Source organism: Zingiber officinale, chromosome 5A (assembly GCF_018446385.1).
Source record: "Zingiber officinale cultivar Zhangliang chromosome 5A, Zo_v1.1, whole genome shotgun sequence".
Lineage (NCBI taxonomy): Eukaryota > Viridiplantae > Streptophyta > Magnoliopsida > Zingiberales > Zingiberaceae > Zingiber > Zingiber officinale.
In genome coordinates, this window is record NC_055994.1 from 27,272,080 (window position 1) to 27,291,960 (window position 19,881).

Here is a 19,881-nt window from a genome sequence, read left to right on the forward strand (position 1 = left end):
ACCCCTTCTTTTATATTCCTTGGCTTTGGCAAATAAAGAAATTTATTTATAATAAAATTTCCTTAACTTTCCTTGACAACAATTAATTAATAAAAATTAAATAAATTTTCCTAATTAATTGTATGTGGCCGGCCACCTCATGTAGAGCAAATAGGATAATTTTAATCAACAATTAAAACTTCCTTATTTGTCTTTGGAAATTTTTAAAAAATAAAATTTCCTTTTAAAATCCCTTCATGGTTGATAAAAATAAATTTCTATAATTTTAATTTTCTACATGTGAATAATTTTTCAAAGAGAAAAATAAAATATCTTTCCAATCTACAAATAAGGAAAGAGATCTAATCTCTTTCTTTTAATCTTTTGTAGATCTTTTAAAAAGAGATATTTTAATTTTAATTCTCTGTAATAAATTATATCTTCCACATAATAAAAATAAAAATTAAAATTCTTTTTTAATTTAATGTGGTCGGCCCCCTCTAGCTTGGGTTCAAGCTAGGGCCGGCCACCCTAAACCATGCTTAGGCCGGCCCTAGCTTGGTTCCCAAGCTAGCTTGGCCGGCCCCTTTTAGGTGGGTATAGAAGGTGGGTATAGGTGGGTATAGTACTCTATAAATAAGAGGCTACGATAGGGACCGAGAGGAGGAATTGGTTTTGGTCTCCCGATAAAATTAAGCATCCCGTGTTCGCCCCGAACACACAACTTAATTTTATCAATAATAATTCATTCCACTAGAGAACTATTATTGAACTACCGCACCAATCCCAAATTACATTTTTGGGATCCTTCTTATTATGAGTGTGTTAGTCTCCTTGTGTTTAAGATATCGAATGTCCACTAATTAAGTGAGTTACTGACAACTCATTTAATTAATATCTTAGTCCAAGAGTAGTACCACTCAACCTTATCGTCATGTCGGACTAAGTCCACCTGCAGGGTTTAACATGACAATCCTTATGAGCTCCTCTTGGGGACATTATCAACCTAGTATCTCTAGGACACAGTTTCCTTCTATAATCAACAACACACACTATAAGTGGTATCATTTCCCAACTTATCGGGTTTATTGGTTCATCGAACTAAATCTCACCCATTGATAAATTAAAGAAATAAATATCAAATATATGTGCTTGTTATTATATTAGGATTAAGAGCACACACTTCCATAATAACCGAGGTCTTTGTTCCTTTATAAAGTCAGTATAAAAGAAACGACCTCAAATGGTCCTACTCAATACACTCTGAGTGTACTAGTGTAATTATATAGTCAAGATAAACTAATACCTAATTACACTACGACCTTCTAATGGTTTGTTCCTTTCCATTTTGGTCGTGAGCTACTGTTTATAATTTATAAGGTACTGATAACATCATCTTCTGCATGTGACACCACATACTATGTTATCTACAATATAAATTAATTGAACAACTACAAACAAATGTAGATAATTTGACCAAATGTGATTCTTTATTCAAAATAAATGTTTACAAAAAGCTTAGGCTTTCAGTATACACTCCAACACCTATAGGTTCTTATAATGTTGGCAATGCTCCTAAACCCATTTAGAAGCATAAGTAATGAGCGGTATCTAGCAACACATCATTACTACCCAAGTTATAAGAATGTTGAGATCCAACATCACCTTGTGACTACTAATTGTGACTCCTCACAATATATGACAAGTGTCATTCTATCCAAGACATCTAGATTGATCAATGTGAGGCATAGACCGTGTCATCCTCTAATCAATCTAAATCTTGAACTCCAAGTAGACTCACTAAATCAAATGAGCTCAATATCTCATATTGACTCATTTGGGCATGGTCATGCACTTCGTGGTCTCACTCTATCAAGAATATCGATGTCTCTTCCGTCATATAGGAGGGATAGATCCCATCTACATCACTCACATCCCTCTGCATAATTCGTTACATACCCAGTAATCGCCTTTATAGTCCACCCAGTTACGGGTGACGTTTGACGAAACCAAATTACATAACTCCTTATGTAGGGATCCATGGTGACTTCAGGTCCAAGGACTAGTAGTTATACTAATAGCCACATGAGAAAGTATATGACACTCATATAATGATCCATGATACTTTCTCATGGCGGGTCATTCAGTATACATTCTCCAATGCATACTCATGTGTCAACTTGATATCTCTATATCCATGACTTGTGAGATCAAGTCATCGAGTTGACCTACATGCTAGTCTTATTGCATCAACATTGTCCCTGAATGTTAATACTCGACTAGGAATGATTAAGAGTAGTGTTCCCTATATCATCTCACTATCGGTTCAACTAACCGATTGATATAGGTGAGAACCTTCTACTCAAGGACACTATTATACTTAGTTTATTTGGCACCAATACAAGTAAGTATAATAACCAAAACAAATGCCTTTATTTATATAAGAATATGATACAATAAGTCCATAATACAATCATCAAATAATTGGCTCTAGGGCTATAACTAACAAATACAACACATTATAGCAGTACTGAAAGAAAAATGTGCATACATACAAATACAGAAACAACTTAAAAATCAACATTATGATTTTTGTAGTCAAATTTATACTCCACAACAATATGGAGCTAATCCGCATAAATAAAATAAAAGAAAAGGAAAACAACCTCATAAACCTATTATACAAACACGACATAAAGGAAAACCAAAGAAAACATATTTTGTCAGAAAAAGTAATGAACGGAAACCCTACTTAAATAAAGACATACATGTAAGAAAATAAAAACCTAAGAAAACTTATGCAAACACCATTACATGTTTTGCCTGTCACGAACCAGGACATCTTTCTTCAGCCTATCCTACAAAGAAAAACCTTTACACAAGAGAAGCTCAATTAATAAATAGTACAAACATAGATTTAGTAGAAATCCAACCAGATGTTTCAGACACATTTTCAATATACTCAATAGTATCAATTGACGACGTAGAAGAAGTCCCATCCTCCTCAGACTATACATTAATAAATTCTTTCTTACAATCACCAAGACGAATTGATAAATACAATTTCACTATAGATATATTACAAGATGACTTAAATGACTTAAAAGAACAATGGGAAGATATATATCAACCATTTGATATGATGCTCAGACAGGTATTATCACCTACTTTGGATACATATCTTGATTGTCCACATCAATGGACTTTAAAATCAGGAACCATTAATGTACCTTATTTTCTCTGTGGTTATTATCCTGCTATAGATAAAAGAGGAAGGTGTGCCTTGTGTAAACAACAATGTTGCACAATTTGCCTAGTGAAAAATTTCAGTATTTCTATACCAGCATCTATAAGTTCAGGACCCCCAAGAAACCTACTTCTTGAGACAAGAATTACAGTCTTAGAAACTAGACTTAATAAATTAGAAGATGAAATCAAATTAATCAGGCCAAAAGACCAGTCACATAAGACACACCAAGTAGATAAAGGTAAAGAAATAGTAGTCACTAAAACTCAACAAAACTTAGATATGGTATTCATTAAAACACCCAGTGTTAGTAATACCAACCGCACAATGGACATTCGTGTCCGCTGTTTGGCCAATATTCATGGTCATGAATTTACACTTCATGTCTTTCTAGATAGTGGAGCTACTAACTCCACAATTGATGAAAAAACCCTTCTATCAGTTATCCCCTCTACATTCATTAAGACTGCTACTCAACCAATGATAAGTACTCAGTTTGATGGTCAAACCCTAACCAGTACAAAGTTTGTTACAAATATACACCTTCGCTTTTATAATAACTGTGACACATTTAGTACACCCCTATAACTATCCAAACTCTCGATAAAACCTTTACTACACTCAGATATCCACTTAATGCTAGGACTAAATTTTCTAGTCCAACCTGACCGTGCTCTCTTGTTGACTAAAGATTATGCTTTTTTTCTCTCCACTCCTATTGTGTCCCCTATTGTATCTGACTTTTCAGCATCAGTACAAAAATATGGAGGTACTCTTCAAAATATCCCTGCCCCTTCAGCATTACCTCCACCTAAAGTAGTACCTCTCAAAACACATAATCAAACAAATTGTCATTGCAAAGACCAAAATACTTGTAAGGGCTCTTGCCTAATACACCAACAACCCATTTATAACTTAGCTTTCCAAGAATTTCAAGAAGACAACTTTTTTGATAACTCATTAGATGAGGATCTTTTTAATTCTCTAGAAATACCAGAAGACTTTTTAGTACCAAAAACATTAATTCAGTTTATTTCAAAATAAGAAAATTTAGATGATATAATTTTTAAGCTAGAAAAACTAGAAATTATAGGAGACAATCCCACAAGATATTGGGATAGAGATAAGATATACTGCCACTTATCAATAATAAATCTAGACTTAACCATAAAAGCACAGGAATTGCAATATACAAAATGGGAAGCCGAAGAATGTAAAAATCACATTCAACAACTATTAAAACTTGGAGCTATTCAACGTTCTACCTCTAGACATAGGAGCCCTGCTTTCATAGTAAATAAAGGAGCTGAACAAAAAAAAGGGCAATCCCAGAATAGTTTTCAATTATAAAAGACTTAATGATAAACATCAAGAAGATGGTTATAAAATCCCAGATAAAGATCAACTACTAAATAAAATACAAGATTCAAAGTGGTATTTCAAATTTGGTATGAAATATGGATTATGACAAGTAAAAATGCATCCAGACTCAGTAGAATGGACAGTTTTTTCCTGTCTAGAGGGACATTTTGAATGACTAGTAATACCTTTTGGTTTAAAAGTAACACCACAAATATTCCAAAGAAAAATGGATAATATATTTAGAAATCTATCCAACTGTACATGTGTATATATAGACGATGTACTAGTATTCTTTAAAACAAAAGAAGAACATTATGCACATTTACATCTTTTTTTAACTTATTTGAAATTCATGGATTAATTATTTCTAGAAGTAAAATGAAACTAGCAGTAAACCACATTGAATTCTTAGGAGCTGAAATCAGACAAGGAAAAATATCTCTGCAACCACATATTACTACTAAAATTCAAAATTTTCCTGATAAAATGAAAGATACAAAAATACTTAGATATTTTTTAGGTCTTTTAAACTATGATAGACAATATCTAAAAGATATAGGAAAAATCAGTAGACCTTTGTACAATAAAACATCATAAAGAGGATAAAAAATTTTTAACCAACAAGATATAGAACTGGTTAGACAGATAAAAAATATGGTAAAAAACCTGCCTGAATTAACACTACCTCTTGATACAGACTATCTGATTATAGAAACAGACGGTTATAAAACAAGATGGGGAGACGTCCTTTACAGAAAATCCAACAAATAAGATTCTCTGTCTCTCTCTCTCTATATATTTTGTATTGTTAAATGCATATAAAATGAGAATTTATTCATCGAGCAATGTTTTCTATTTTTTTAATCTTTTTTATTTTTTTATTAGGTTTCAATAAATATATTTTAATTTTAGTTGAAAATGTGAAAAATCCACCTTAAATTTTTAATATTATTTTTTAAGAAAATAAAATTTAGATTTTCAAACACATTCTGAACTCTTCAAATATTTGAGTGTAGGTGTATTCACTTAGGTAAATAGCAAAGAGAAGTTAATTATATTGTGTAGATACTGTGGCTAGATTCTAAATAAAAAGATATTAGTTATATTTTTTAAAATTTAATAATGCTATAATAAAGTATATTATATTTTATTATTATATATTTTTCATAAAAACATATGATAAATATAAATTAAAATAATATCTATATTTCAGTAAACATCAACTCTTATCAATTTCCAAATTTTTTTATTCTCTTTCCATACCTATTTAGACAATGCCTCTAAAATTGTAAATGAATCGAGCTTTTATAAAATAAAATTGATATTCAATTTTATGAAATTGATTGATGTTTGTTCAACAATAAAAAAGTATATAAAATAAATAAACTTGAATATTATTAAGTTTAGTTGGAATAGTTTATCATAAATTTATTCATTAACTTATATAAAATTTATTATAATTTTTTAATTTAAATATATAATAATTTATAAAGTTTATACCTTTAAATTATTTATACTAGGTTAAAAATTTAAAAAATATATAAAATTTCACATTACAGGTCGAAGCTGGGCTCGGATCATCGTCGTTAAATAGCTGGACCGGGTCACCTAGCAAGCCAGTCCGATTCATACCGTGAGGGAAGAGAACAGGCTCACGTGAATGTCACCTGAGAGAGTTTCTATAACCCAACATCTCTGTACCCCACGCAAACCTTCCTGCTCACGCCTCACGGTTCACCCGCCGCCCTCGTTACTTTTTTCCTCCGACCATCGTCCGTCGTAGACGACCGTCACACGAGGACGCGTGTCCCGGTTTTCCTTCGAGGTGAAGCGCGCCTCCTGTTCTCTCCCTCTGTGGCAAGATCTTTTCGTCTTGACTTCGTCGCAGGTACCAGCAACCACTGCTGTCTCTTCGGCATTTCTCTTTTATCTTCGCCGGAACTTTTTCCCAGCCACTGTATAGGTATTGAATAATTCGTATCGAGGCCTTTGTGTCCGTTATATCAGCTTTTCCTTTCCTATCCAGTATGAAGTTAGGGTTTTGTGAACTGGGACGCTAACGTTAGATTTAAGAACACTTGCTTATTATAACTTTAGATTTTATTTCGTGGACTGAATTGTGTAAATGTGGACAGCAATCTGCTCTTTTCTCTTCGCTTACCTCTGTTTGAATGGGGTGAGGGGAGGCTCATTAATGGAAAGGGGAGGAAAGGAAGGGAGGGTAACTTCCTTACACCCTGAGTTGGAGTGTAAGGAAATAGATCATTTGAGGGAGGGTAAAAGTTTCCCCGCCCTTCCCTCACCTTCTTCCCAAACAAGGGTAAAAGTTACCTTCCTTTTACTTACCCTTCCCTCGCCCCCTCCCAAACATTAGTGGATGGTGCAAATTTAATTTTCCCGAGTAGGTTTTTTGTTATTATTATTTTGAAAAAAATTTAGGGGAGTTTCCTAAAAAGGTAATATTTTCAGTTTTTGCCTGGAAATGACTTTTTTCCCATAATTTACCAGCTCACGCTCTCTACCTGAAATATCCTCAACCTCCAACTCTTATTCATAATCAAAACAAAACTTGCTAAGTTCAAAAAACGTAAAAAGTGATGCATCTTATGGTTAGAATCCCTTGATAAATCCAAAATTAAATAATTTGTAAAATTTAGATTTGGCTAAAACTTAATTGAGTGTCAAAATAGAATTAGTATGTAGGCAAGCTAACCACTGATTCTTCTGAAATGATATTACTGAGCTAAATGTTAGATTTGTGTATGATGGATGATTATAGGTATCTAGCTATATTTTGACATTAAATCTTGGTTAAAATTTGATTATATATTAGTTTCCAATATTTGATATGAGATTTTAGTGGCATATTTAATATTCTTAATATATGTTATGAGCATTTGTAACCGCTGCTGGGAATTTGAATATAATTATCCTTTTTTTGACACTCAATTAAATGGCATTCAAAATTTGATTTCATGTTGAGTTTGGTGGTACTTTGGCACTCAACAAAACCAATATAGATAACAAAAGTGTTGTTTTTTTCTTTTTCCTTTTTTTGTCACTTAATCATGATTTGGTAAAAATTTCATTCTGTACAAGAGTTGAGGGTTTTTAGGTAAAAAGGACCTAAGTGTGTAATTTTTTTAAAAGAGACCTTTTCAGGGTAAAAATTGGAACTAGGAGCCATTTTAGGGTAATTGCTTAACATTTTATATATGATAATATGATATAGACTTGACTGTTAAGAATTATGAATTTTAATACCATATCCATAACATAATCATAGTCATCCACCTATTAAACCTTACATTTGAGTGGAGAAGAAGCTTTTCAAACACCTATTAGAGAACTTTTGTTAAGCTTAGGTGTCTGATATTCTTCGAAAGGTACTATTTAGATTACTTCACCCTTATGTTTGTTTATCTTCAAAAAATAGATGCCATGCATATGCTGCTTTCCCTTTCTATTTTTGCTCAATAATATTTATCTTTGGTATCATATTTTTTTAGTGCCACGTGCGATTGAATAGAAAATTTATGGACTTTGTGCCACATTTCCTCTATGTGACATATACATTATTGCAATCATAGGCATTTAACATTGCATAGAGTTGGTGGAACTTTGTGTGTGTTTCTGGTTAGGTTTGTGGCTCGACCAGTCCAGTTTGTATTTCTTGAATCTCTAAATATATGGTATATAAATATATAGATGACATGAAAAGTAGTTGGGATATGTTGGCATGTATGTTTCTTCCATAATCCCACTCAAGTGATTGAGATTTTAAGATATTTTAGTTGTTTCATGGTTTTAGACAAAAAATTTGCCACAAACCTTTACAATATATTCTGAAATTTAAATTTCAATCTTCTTTGTAGAAGTGGTTGATAACTTTTTGTTCCATACCCCGGTTTAAAATATTGATCTTTTTTGGAGTTTCAGTATTGTGACGATATGGTTTTAGTATTTTTTTAAATATAAAATATATTAATTTAAAATGAAATCTAAATATTAAAAAAGAAATAAAGAAATAAAAAAAGAGAGAAAGGGGGGGGGAACTGAGGTTTTGTTTTCACTGTAGGCTGTCATGCATGAGCATTTTGTTTTATTCAAATTTCTTGTTGGTCTTGAATACGTATCATTTGTAGTTACTTAAAAGTGAAAAACTCTACTTGTCAATGATATGGACCATATTTGACTCTGTTGAGATGTAAAAGGGATTTACTCATCTATTCCCTCAAAGGATCTCAGTTTACTAGGCTGTTTATGAGCATTTTGACAGTTCATGTACAGTTACCAGAAAAATACAATTCATGATAGTTCTGGAGGGTATCTTACTAAAATTTGTCATGCACATTTCTGTTTTTGTGCTATGAATGACAGGAGAGGCTCCTCAAGTGGCTCATCTGACGCTTGAAATGTAAAGGCAAAGTGATACTTTCACTTGTTTCACCTATAAGATCTTTAGTACATTACAGAATGAAACTACATGCAGGAGTAAAATATTGTCTACTCCCCCATTTATCTTTAATTTATTCTCTTTATAAAGAGTGAAAAATTGATATTTCTTGTTGGTAAGTTACAATTTGATTAGCATTTGCTTATGCTAACTATTATGCATTGCTTAATGATATTATTATTTTAATTTTAGCATGGTCAAATTCAACCTTTTTTTACTTACATGTTTCAATACCAGTCTGATGCTTAGTTGGGTAGAAAGTCTTAAGCATTCTAAACCCTCTGACAAGAATTGACAATAATTATTTATTTACAGGAAATATTTTTTACATTTGTTATTTTTAAAATCTCTTTTGTACCTTATTTTCATGTTCAAGGCTTTCTTGTTTTTTCAAAATACTTTAATTTATTTAATGATTATATATATTTTTTTAATTTTCCATTGCCTTACCTTGTGTTTCAGTAGTTTAGAGGAACATGTCATTTCCATTTTTACCTTCCAAGCGTGCTTATGAAAGAAATCCCATTGAGCCAAATGGGAGAGCAAAATGGCAAAAGACAGGACCTCATACAAAACAGCAGAAACAGATAAAAGCACCCACTGGGGTTACCATGTTCCGAGTTCTGTGTCCTGCATCAAAATCTGACAGTGTGATTGGTAAAGGTGGAGAAATTGTAGCAAGGATACAGAGAGAAACTGGTGCGAAGATTAGACTTGAAGAAATTGTATCTGGTTGTGATGAGAGAGTTATTCTTATTACTGGATCAGAGAAAGATGCAGAACTTGGCAATGAACATAAAAAAGAAGATGAAGACACTGTTGTTTCTGAAGGCGACGTCAATCTCAAGGAAAGTGCTGAAAACATTGGAGAGGCCGAGGATTCTTCTGCTCCAGAAAGTACAAAAGTGGATGGAGGACCACCGTTGTTAGTTAATGCTCTTTTGCTTATATTTGAGGGAATTATTGAAAATGAACCAGTTAATGAGGTAGATGAAGAAGAAAGTAAGAAGCTTTCTACAGTTTCTGCGAGATTGTTAATTCTGTCTAATCAAGTTGGTTGTCTACTTGGGAAGGGTGGGAGTGTTATCAAACAGATATCAGCAGACAGTGGAGCCCATATTCGCATACTTTCAAAAGATAAACTTCCTTTGTGTGGCACACAACAGGATGAAATTGTCCAGGTAAGAGAGTTTTAAATATATTTGAACATGTTTCTATTAGTAAATTGTTATTTTTTCATTGAGAAACAAATATCATTCCTCAGACAATGCACAAGTTATAGGTTCCACCTATATTAATCTTTCTTTCCTATTGTTGTACTTCTTATTTGATGTGTTTTCTGCAAACTGTATTGTAATTATCTTTCTTCTGATTTATTTTGGGCCAAATATATACTGATTTACTAGATTTACTCTCTGACCCTAAATCGTTGGGATGAACATGGCTTGATAATGATGATAATGACTTTCCTTTGGTTGAATGAGCAAATGCCTGAAATCTTGTCATATGACTTTGCAGGTAACTGGAGGGGTTGATTCAGTGAAGAAAGCTCTTCATTTAGTTGGTCAGCAGCTCCTAGATAACCCACCACGCGAACGTGATCCATTTCCTCCGGCAAATTCTTTTGGTCCCTCATCACATCCATTTACTTCTATTCCTCGGCCAGAAGGTCTTCCACTACCTAAGTTTCATTATCCTCCTCAAGGACCACCCTTCTCTAACAGGTCTCAGGGCATGCCTGACTTCCATCAAGGCATGGGTTCACCTTTTCCTAAATTTCATGAAAGTGGACCACCCATCCATCCTCAAATATCTGCAGAGCCCATCACTTTCAGGTTACTCTGCCCTGCTGAGAAGGTTGGAATTGTGATAGGGAAGGGAGGGAACACTGTTAAAACTCTTCAAAATGAAACTGGTTGTGAAGTAAAAGTTACAGAGACAACTCCTGAGTCAGATAATCGCATTATAATCATATCTGGTGTTGCAGTAAGCTACTTTGACTCGCTCTTTCTAATAGTACACTAGGTATTAAGTTAGTGAATTAAAGATGGATATTCTCTTTTAACATTAAAATATTAAATTGATAAAATCCTGCTCATTATAACTTGTATGATGTATCACAAGTAGCGTTTGATGGTGTTTTGTTGTGAATTATGTGGTTATTCTTGCTATTTGAAAATATAATTAAATCTAAGCACTTAGGTTCAATGCAGTTTTGATGCCACTTTAAATTTATATAACTTAACCTTTGCCTAGGGAGTTTGAGGTTTAGTTTATTATGTTTCCTAAGAAGTTAAATGTGATGCTACCTTCAATATTTTATTGACCTTTGTCTTATGTATCATTTCCATTATGTTTTATTGACCTAAGTTTATGATTTTTAGCTTGCATATAGTTGGTTAAGAAGGATTAAACTTTGGTCAGTGGATTAACCAACAAAATCTTACAAGATAAGAATGGCCAAGTTAATCAAATGGATTTTTAAGTACAAAAATTTTCAGTAAGCCCCAAGGCTTCAAAGAACATATGCTAGTGGTCTGTGGTTAATCCACCTCATAATAATGACATGTGAAACACTAGCACATATGGAAGGGCATATGCCACTAATATTATTTGTTTATGCGCACTAGATTACATTAATCAACACATTGAATACCTATTTCCATACAGAAAAATTATACCACTCATACTATACAACATATTTGAATATAACAATCAATATTAACAACAATGTAAAATAGATAATTTATATAGAAGCATCACACAGAATAATTACTTGCAAAACAAGCCTAAGTTAAAACTTGCAGCTTTGAATTTAGAGAGATTATGGTTTAAAATTAATTGACTTTTGTTTAAACAAGTTCAAATGAACCATATCAGTTTTTTCCCCATTATGTAAGCATGCAATGTATGACCTATTTGGGCATCTGCGGTCCTTATGCTGTCGTCTCCAAAATCCACTTAGGGTGGCCACTTCTTAAAGATATAACATACCCGTTGGTGCAAGAAACTTTTTTTTTTTTTCCTTTTATAGTTCTTTGTTTTAAAGGCCTTCACATTAGTCATTAGACAACATAAGCTTATTCAGTAAGGGATTGCAATGTTTCCACTTATGGGTGCATAAGGATTGTGAGGACGTAATCAATTCCTAAAATTTTATAGTCGAAGTCATGCTTAAATAAATGTTGATTTTGACATGGTTAAATTAATATCGTTACATAAACGAGAAGTATACTCTCATATTCCTTAGGTTCACATGTAATTTTTCTTCTATCTATACTATGTTGGTTAGTTAACTTGCGCTTATCTATATTAGAAATTGTTAGTATGTTGAATAGATTATGCAAAATGTTTTTGTATTGAAACTATGGATTTGTTAGGATGATTGATTCATTGTTAAAGTGAAAATCTGCTTATAGTATTTCTTTGGCTTACAAAATTTAATTATTGCAAATATAATTCACTTATTATTATTTTTTTATAATATAGTTCTGCGTATTCTTTCACATATACAACTTGTAATTTTGCATTGTGCCTTAGCCAGACAACACCTTTAGACATTTTTTCTACATAAAAGCGCAACAACCTAACCATTATATCCAGTGTTCATATATTTACAATATGACTAATTTTTGTTATGTGCCTTGATATTAGGATGACGCAAAACTAAAATGTCCACGATAATAGTAGGTAAACATTGCCATAAATGTCAAATATATTTTCTTAAAAATAATTTATTGAGTTATTGTTTATCCTGGTATCTTGCTTATTTGTGTTTCCTCTTTCTCTAATACTTGCTCTTCTTGGCTATGTTCCTTTTTCTCCAGTATGCTACATATGTCTTGGGTTGATAATGTAATTGATGTCTAACTTATGATTGAAATTGGAAGGTTCCGCCTTTATATCTTATTTCATGTTGTTTTTCTATCAGCATTTTGATGTAACTTCAGTAATTCACTTTCTAATCGTTGCTTTTTTGGTACTTGTCTGCAAGGCAAGGAATTTTCTGTAGTCACATTCTAAAAAAGAGTTGAAATAATAAATAAAATCGAATGCATACTTTTAGTTGCATTTTTCAGATGTTGCTTCCATGTTATGGGTTTTCTTTGCAACTGAGTTTCGAGTTTATATTATGGAGTAATCTCCAGTAGATTGGATTATGACTGCAAGACTTGTCCTTTTAGACCTTGCTTTGACATAGCTTGCACTACGCCGCTTTTTTCTTAGCTTTCATGTATTGATTCGAGATCTACCTTCTTAAATGTTAGCTTATTTGCTGCTAGGGTGTGTTTACAAGGACTGTAAAAATTTATCATTTCCTTTTGATTTCTTTTTAAAATAAAATGTTTTTTTAAACAAAAGATGATTGGTGTTCCCAAAATAAGAATAAATTATTTGCCTTTTAATTCCAATGTACTTATATACTTAAAAATGTTGTATTTCAAATTCTTTTTACTGAAAATGAAAATTGCAAAAGTTAGAAAATTTTCCAAACAAACTTACCCTTAAATTCTTAGTTATGGGTTTCAGTCATTGTTATATATTGTTGTCTATCATGCATTACCTTCAAAAAGAGAAATTCTATAGATCTCTTCCAAGCCATTTTTATTTTGTCACTTTGTAGCAAACCTACTTTGGTAATTGAAAATTCAAGTTGCCATAATATACTGTCTTATCTTTGTAGTTTCCATCGGATGAGGTTGCGCCAGTACAGGATGCTGTTCTTCGTGTGCAGCACAGAATAGTAATGGGTGTACCTGATCCTAAAGAGGGCACTGTCATGTGTAGGCTTATTGTTGCTTCCAATCAAATTGGTTGTCTTCTTGGCAAAGGTGGAGCTGTAATAACTGAGATAAGGAAGCTTTCTGGAGCTCAAGTACGTATCCTTGGTAAAGATCAGATCCCTACGGGTGTACCTGAAAATTATGGGATGGTCCAGGTATGCATTGATTGTCTCAGGTTGAGCATTTGAGCTACTTCATTCTTTTGTTCTCTTAGTATAATAGTAAAATGACTTGTTTTGTTAGTTCTTTGCTTTCTTTTCTACGTATAGTGTCTGTGGGTATGTTAGATTTGTCTTAGCACAACATTCCTTTTGCAATGTTTTTGGTAGATATCTGGAGAATTTGGAGCAGTTCAGGATGCATTGTTACAAATAACTTTTAGGCTGAAGCAACATCTTTTCCGTGATAAGTTACCTTCCATGGATCCCAACATGCATCCTTCTTTTGTTGAGCAAATACCTCCATATGGATTGCACAGAGGAAGGAGGGAGTCGTCACCCTCCATGTTGAACTCTAATTTGCCCCCATTTCAGAAAGATTTTGTTGGTCACCCCTTTGAGGAAAGAGCTGCCTTTTCTCATCGAATGCATGGTTCAGGTATTCCTCCTCTTGGCGTTGAGAGACCTGGACCATGGCTACCTCAGGTATTTACATTCTTATAAAATAGTTGCGACTCTATAGTTTCAACCTTTTAAGTACTATTCTGTATTTTGAGTATTAAACCTATTATCTATGCATTACCAGTTATCTTGGGGAATCATCTATCCCATCAATAGCAGGTGTTGATTAGATATTGTATTCCTATCAAGAAACGACATTAGAAGTAATGGACCTAATTTGGTATGGCATTTACATGTTGTGGATGACAACGTTCATTACACATTATTTCCTTGCCATGTACTGTGGCCCGTGTAAGCAATTGTGGTGGCTTCATCATTTGTTTGGTAGTTGAAGGTTGCTGTTAAAAGCTCAATTAAGTGTATCCATGCAAATTAGTTTTAGTCCCCCTTCTAGGCCTCTGCCTTGTGATATTCATAAAATGTTCATTTTTTTTTTTTGTTGAATAAGCTTGTATCTAACGTCCTAGGGATTTTATTCTTTGGCTAAATATTGTCTGTTGATTTAATAGGGCATGAGAGATTCTGGTGGCCCCTTGCCTTTACCTGATTACCCTGGAGTAGGTCCACATAGAAGGATGGGTGGATTTGCTAGGTTTGGTTTCTTCTACCTAACATACTTTCCTGCTTGTTGCATATTTTTAATTAAGCTGCCATTCCGCTTGTTTTTGGTGTTTGATGCAGTGGAAACCAATCAGTTCCTATTGGAAGTGTAGATGTCGTTGTTCCACGGTCTCTTGTACCTAACTTGTATGGTGTAGATGGTGGCTGCCTAAGGTGGATCCGTGAGGTTTGCTCAATATCTATAATGCAATACATTAAACTGGATTTTTCTATTGTTAACATTTTTGTCTTGTTTTCAGATATCAGAAGCAAAAATTACGATTACTGAACCTAGAGCAGAGGCAACTGAGACAATGATCATAATAGCTGGAACACCGGAACAGACCCATGCTGCTCAAAGTCTCATCCAAGCTTTTGTGCTGAGTGAAACTAGTTCCATAGAATCGGCCAAACCTTGAGGTGATTTTATTTTTATTTTTATTTTTTATATTCAAACTGCTTTGCCTTCAAAAAGCTTCCTTCCATTGGAAATAAAATTTATGATTTTTGTAGAGAAAAACCATGCATCTCTTCTTGTTCAGTTTTTTCACTTCCGTCTGGGGTTTCAAACGTCTGATTCATACCTTTTCATTATTGCGGTTCTCTACTTTTCCATCAGTGAATCAAGAAGCTTCAAGAAAGGAGAACATGTTTGCAGCTTAGAGATTCTAAAGGTTGAAGCTCTGGTCAAACAATATTAGGTTTTTGTTGGAACTCATGAGTTTCCTTGAGACTAGTATTTCTGGAGAGATTTCAAAAATTATGGACATTTAGCTGAATGATCTAGTTTACCTTGCAAATTAAGCCAAGAAAGAATCTTCATTCCATGTATTGGCTGAATTTAAGTGTGGTTTTTTATATTCTAGTAGGAAGACAGCATTAACTGGCTGCTTTTATGGATGCTGCATGTGTTAACAGTAAACACAGTAAAGGATCTTAGGTTATTATCTCTAAGTTTTCTATGAGCTTTTGGTTTTCTGGAACAATATGACAATGAAGTTATACTTTTTAGTTGTTTTCTTAAGAATAATTGTTTCTTGTTCCTGTAATTTGCTCTCGAACAAATAGTTGGATTGTTCATTGATTATGTTGTGTTATTGCAGTGTTCTGTATTAAACATCCATTAATAGCAAATACTTGGTTGCCTGTTACTAATAGTTTAAACATTTCTTAACATGCTTTCTTTTGTTATTTGTGACTTTTCTGTCAGTGTTCAGTTCTATGGAATATCATCGTGGGCTTTTTTTACCTCCTAGAGAATATTTACTTTGCTTTTTTACCTCCTAGAGAATATTTACTTTGCTTTAACAAAGTAATGAAATGAGGCGATTGATAGGACTAGAAAACATCTGTCAAGAAACTATGTAATATGAAATGGAATTCTATATTTAATATTTAATGTTCTGATAATTCTTCTGGTAGGGTATGAAAACATTCTTTGTGTATGGTGCCATATGCTTTTGGTGTTATGTTGTGCCATATTTATCACAATGTGTAATATTAGTAAATTAGTTTCAAATAAGATTTTATAAACGATCTGTGCCATATTGTGTTGAATCCCTGCTTGCTGAAGCTAATGGTGCTAGTCTAAGATTCATGCTCAAATTCAAAAAATGTAATTGCACACTCCAGGCACTTTAATAAATCAAAGGCGAGAATGGACATTTCTGTATGTGATTAAGTATCTCGTTTTCTCATTTCCTTTGTTCTTTAGACACACTTTATTAAGTGTCATTATGACAGTTTTCCTTAAGTACAACAATGCTGTCCCATAGGTTGACGCAGTTAGTACTTGCATGGATGGTTGCTCTAATAGGTCTTGGTGCCAATTTTCAGTGGGTGGAAAATGCCTCGTTGGGTGTCTGGGCCACTGTTCTAGGGCAAATGCCCTCCGTGATTTAATCCCATTTTAGAGAGTGTGAGACTGTCTTGAATGGGCCGCTAAGGGTGACAACTTTACCTTTTGCTCCAACAATGCTAGTAAATGGAAATCGACAAAAAACTAAGAGATATTAACAATTTTTAATCTGCTTCATGGTTGTCGGGAAAGGTGACCTTTCCTCTGCGCTTCTCTTTTCTCCTTTCCTCTTTCTTTTTTTGCTGTCAAACAATCAAAATTTGGCATTCGACTATTCTCATTAGTTTCATGCTGTCAAGTCAAGAAATTAGCTGAACTTTCCATGGACATTATGATACAAATATATGGAATTGGAATTAGACGACTCAAGTTTACACAGAATTGGAATTAGTCAACACCTCAAGTTGAATCTGGGTTGTCAGTACTTCTATAGTATAAATAAATACATGGAATTGAAATTAGTCGACACATCAAGTTGAATCTGGGTTATTAGTACACCTATTGTAAATGAGAGCTGGTGTAATCTGAAGAAAATACTAGCTATTGTGGGGGGGAATCACTTCTTGATAAGAAAAACGTGGAAGATTTATAATTCTGGACAAATTTTATTCAATTATATTCTAAGGAAATCTGACTAGAGAGGATCTACTTGGGTATTAGTTATTTGCGCTTCTATTCGTCTTCCTTTTGTTTATCAGATAAGCTCTTCAGCTATTTGATTGATAAACTTGAAGTGCAATTTGTAGGTTCTACATTTTGAATTTGATTGGACTTCCACTGTTTGCTTTAAGGAGTTACCCTGTAAAGGAAGGTACACAAAATATGTATATATATTCTTAAAAAAATTATTTATATTCTTACGCATTATGATTTCCTGTTGTTTTTGATATATAAAGTTCAGATTTGTTTACGAAGTTGTCACGAGTAATCACATTTTTCTGTGTATCTAAACTGATAAATAAATTATGTTGGGTTTCTGTTTGGTTGGATATAATCTTTGTTTACTGAAAAGTAAAACATCCATCCCCTTTTGGAAACCATAAATTACATTTGCTGGATTAGTTGGTGCAAAAATATAATTGCTGGTCTTGGAAGTAAACTAGCTTGTTTACGAAAATAGTTGATGATTGTCCATTGATATTTTAGATGCAATCTTCTGGTTTACAGGAACTAAGTTTTTTTTAGAAATTAATTTGGAACCTTGGAACATTTATCAATTTAGTTCAATATATCTTTGTTGAGATGATAATGATGTGTGTGTGTGTGTGTGTTTTGGGGGGGGGGGGGGGTTGGGGGCATGGGTTAGTTTATCAGTTGGGTGAGAAAAATTGAAATCATCATGAAAAGATTGAAATGTCCAAACCAAAAGAACCAATTTTTTTGGTTTCGTTAAGATGGTAAATTAAAAAAAAGTATTAATCAAACACCAATAAAAACATTAGTACCCGAGCAAGATTTCTCTTGAGAATAACCATAAAGCATTGTATTTATGGATTATATTGGTTAGTGAACATAAATAAATAGGAATAAGAGAAAATGACAGCTCGATGCACGAAGCTCCCTTCAATGAGGGGTCCAGGTGAAGGATCTATTGTATCCGGCCTTACCTTGCTTTGCAAGAGACTGTTTCCAAGACTCGAATATATAACCTCTGGGTTACACAGTAGTAATTTTACTGTTGCACCAAGATTCCCCTTCAATACTTGTATAGGCTGCTTAAACCAAAACTTATAATTTTACTTAGTTCGCAAACCAAAACAACAGTTTGGATTGATTTCAATCACTTTGTTCTATCAGTTATGCCCATCCTTATTGATATCCCAATATACCATTTGGTTAATTACAAAGAGGAAACAAAAACGAAGAATGCTGATAGTATCATAATTCAGCATGAAAGTGGAAAGGAGCACTCCAGGATTTTAAAAATCTGAATGTGCTAATGTTTTATCTTTGTTAACTGTCCTACTTACCGAGCGTAGGATGTTTTTTGTCTGACTTTTTGCTGATTGGGTTATCACTTTTCATTTTTTTTTTCTCTGATTATCCTCTTGTCAAAATCTGGAAGCAGCTAACATGGTGCATACCAGTTATTAGCTTCGTTAATTCAACAAACTCTACCCGGGTATATATGCTGCCTCTTCAACCATGTCATTTTGAACATTGCTCATATCTTGTCAATGTTGTTCTTTCTCTGTCTCCTTAGATTAAACTTGTGGGCAATTATTTACCTTCATGGACTACTTTTTTAGTTTATGAATAGGATTAGTTGTAGCTACTAGTTATTGTTTATCTGGTTGATATGACCCTGCAAACTATTCTCAATATTGTTCTTTCATTTTGGATCATACCAAATGCTCACCTCTTTTATTCTTGTGGTTTCACTGAATTTCTTTGCTATTATACCGTTTGATTTGTTTTGTAAATTCAATATTTTTCTGTATAGCTCGTGGAGGTGGATATTCATCTTTAGGCAATTATCAAAGGGTGCCGTGTTTTAATTTTCGTTGAATGGTTGCCCCCTCTTTTGCCTTGTATAATCAAGCTGAACAGTATAATTTTTGGAAACTGTTACTTTAATAGGAGGCTCGAATCTGACTTTAAATCTACCAAAACACTTGACTTGTTTAAACACTAAGCGATTGAAGACATGCTTCTTATTCTTGCATTTAATGAATATTTCACCTCTAGCTCTTAATTCCTTGAGCTTATTAATAATTCCTCTAATCCCATTATATGTGCTAACTTCCTCTTCTGCACAAGTTGTATTGCCTTGCTTATCTCGTGTTTCTATTCTTATTGGGCTAAGGGTTGTGTGACCAATGTTTAAGTGTTTAGATTGAGGCACACGCATTTAGGTGTCTAATGCTTCTAACGTTGGTAAAATTCCAGAATTTGTTTGGGACAATATTTCTACTGTTTCGGTTCTAGGTTCATTTGATAGGCAACCACTTTTAATGCTTAATGCTTCTTGATGC

The 19,881-nt window shown here is 33.3% G+C and overlaps 1 protein-coding gene across 6 annotated transcripts; it reads left to right on the forward strand.

Moving 5' to 3' along the window:
- Nucleotides 1-6,287: 6,287 nt before the first annotated feature.
- LOC121980352 (RNA-binding KH domain-containing protein RCF3-like) lies at nt 6,288-19,576 on the forward strand. 6 transcript variants are annotated; one of them, XR_006111506.1, is made up of 10 exons: nt 6,289-6,476; nt 9,507-10,225; nt 10,563-11,030; nt 13,729-13,983; nt 14,158-14,472; nt 14,958-15,040; nt 15,130-15,235; nt 15,309-15,468; nt 17,653-17,717; nt 19,350-19,576. XR_006111506.1 is itself a non-coding variant. In XM_042532356.1 (9 exons), the coding sequence occupies exons 2-8, from the start codon at nt 9,521-9,523 to the stop codon at nt 15,465-15,467; spliced, it is 2,091 nt and encodes a 696-aa protein (XP_042388290.1). In that variant the 5' UTR covers nt 6,288-6,476; nt 9,507-9,520; the 3' UTR covers nt 15,468; nt 15,562-16,072. The 6 variants fall into 6 exon arrangements, 5 of the variants coding, with proteins under 5 accessions (XP_042388290.1, XP_042388289.1, XP_042388291.1 ...); XM_042532356.1 differs by lacking the exons at nt 17,653-17,717; nt 19,350-19,576 and adding an exon at nt 15,562-16,072 and having other exon boundaries at nt 6,288-6,476; XM_042532355.1 differs by lacking the exons at nt 17,653-17,717; nt 19,350-19,576 and adding an exon at nt 15,668-16,072 and having other exon boundaries at nt 6,289-6,551.
- The last annotated feature ends 305 nt before the right edge of the window (nt 19,577-19,881 follow it).

What these genes read in the sequence shown, in the direction of transcription:
- LOC121980352 (XM_042532356.1), top strand. Translation starts at nt 9,521, where the DNA reads ATGTCATTTCCATTTTTACCTTCCAAGCGTGCTTATGAAAGAAATCCC. An exon ending in AACAGGATGAAATTGTCCAG is followed by an intron (nt 10,226 to 10,562) that starts GTAAGAGAGTTT and finishes ATGACTTTGCAG; the next exon opens with GTAACTGGAGGGGTTGATTC. An exon ending in AGGATGGGTGGATTTGCTAG is followed by an intron (nt 15,041 to 15,129) that starts GTTTGGTTTCTT and finishes TGTTTGATGCAG; the next exon opens with TGGAAACCAATCAGTTCCTA.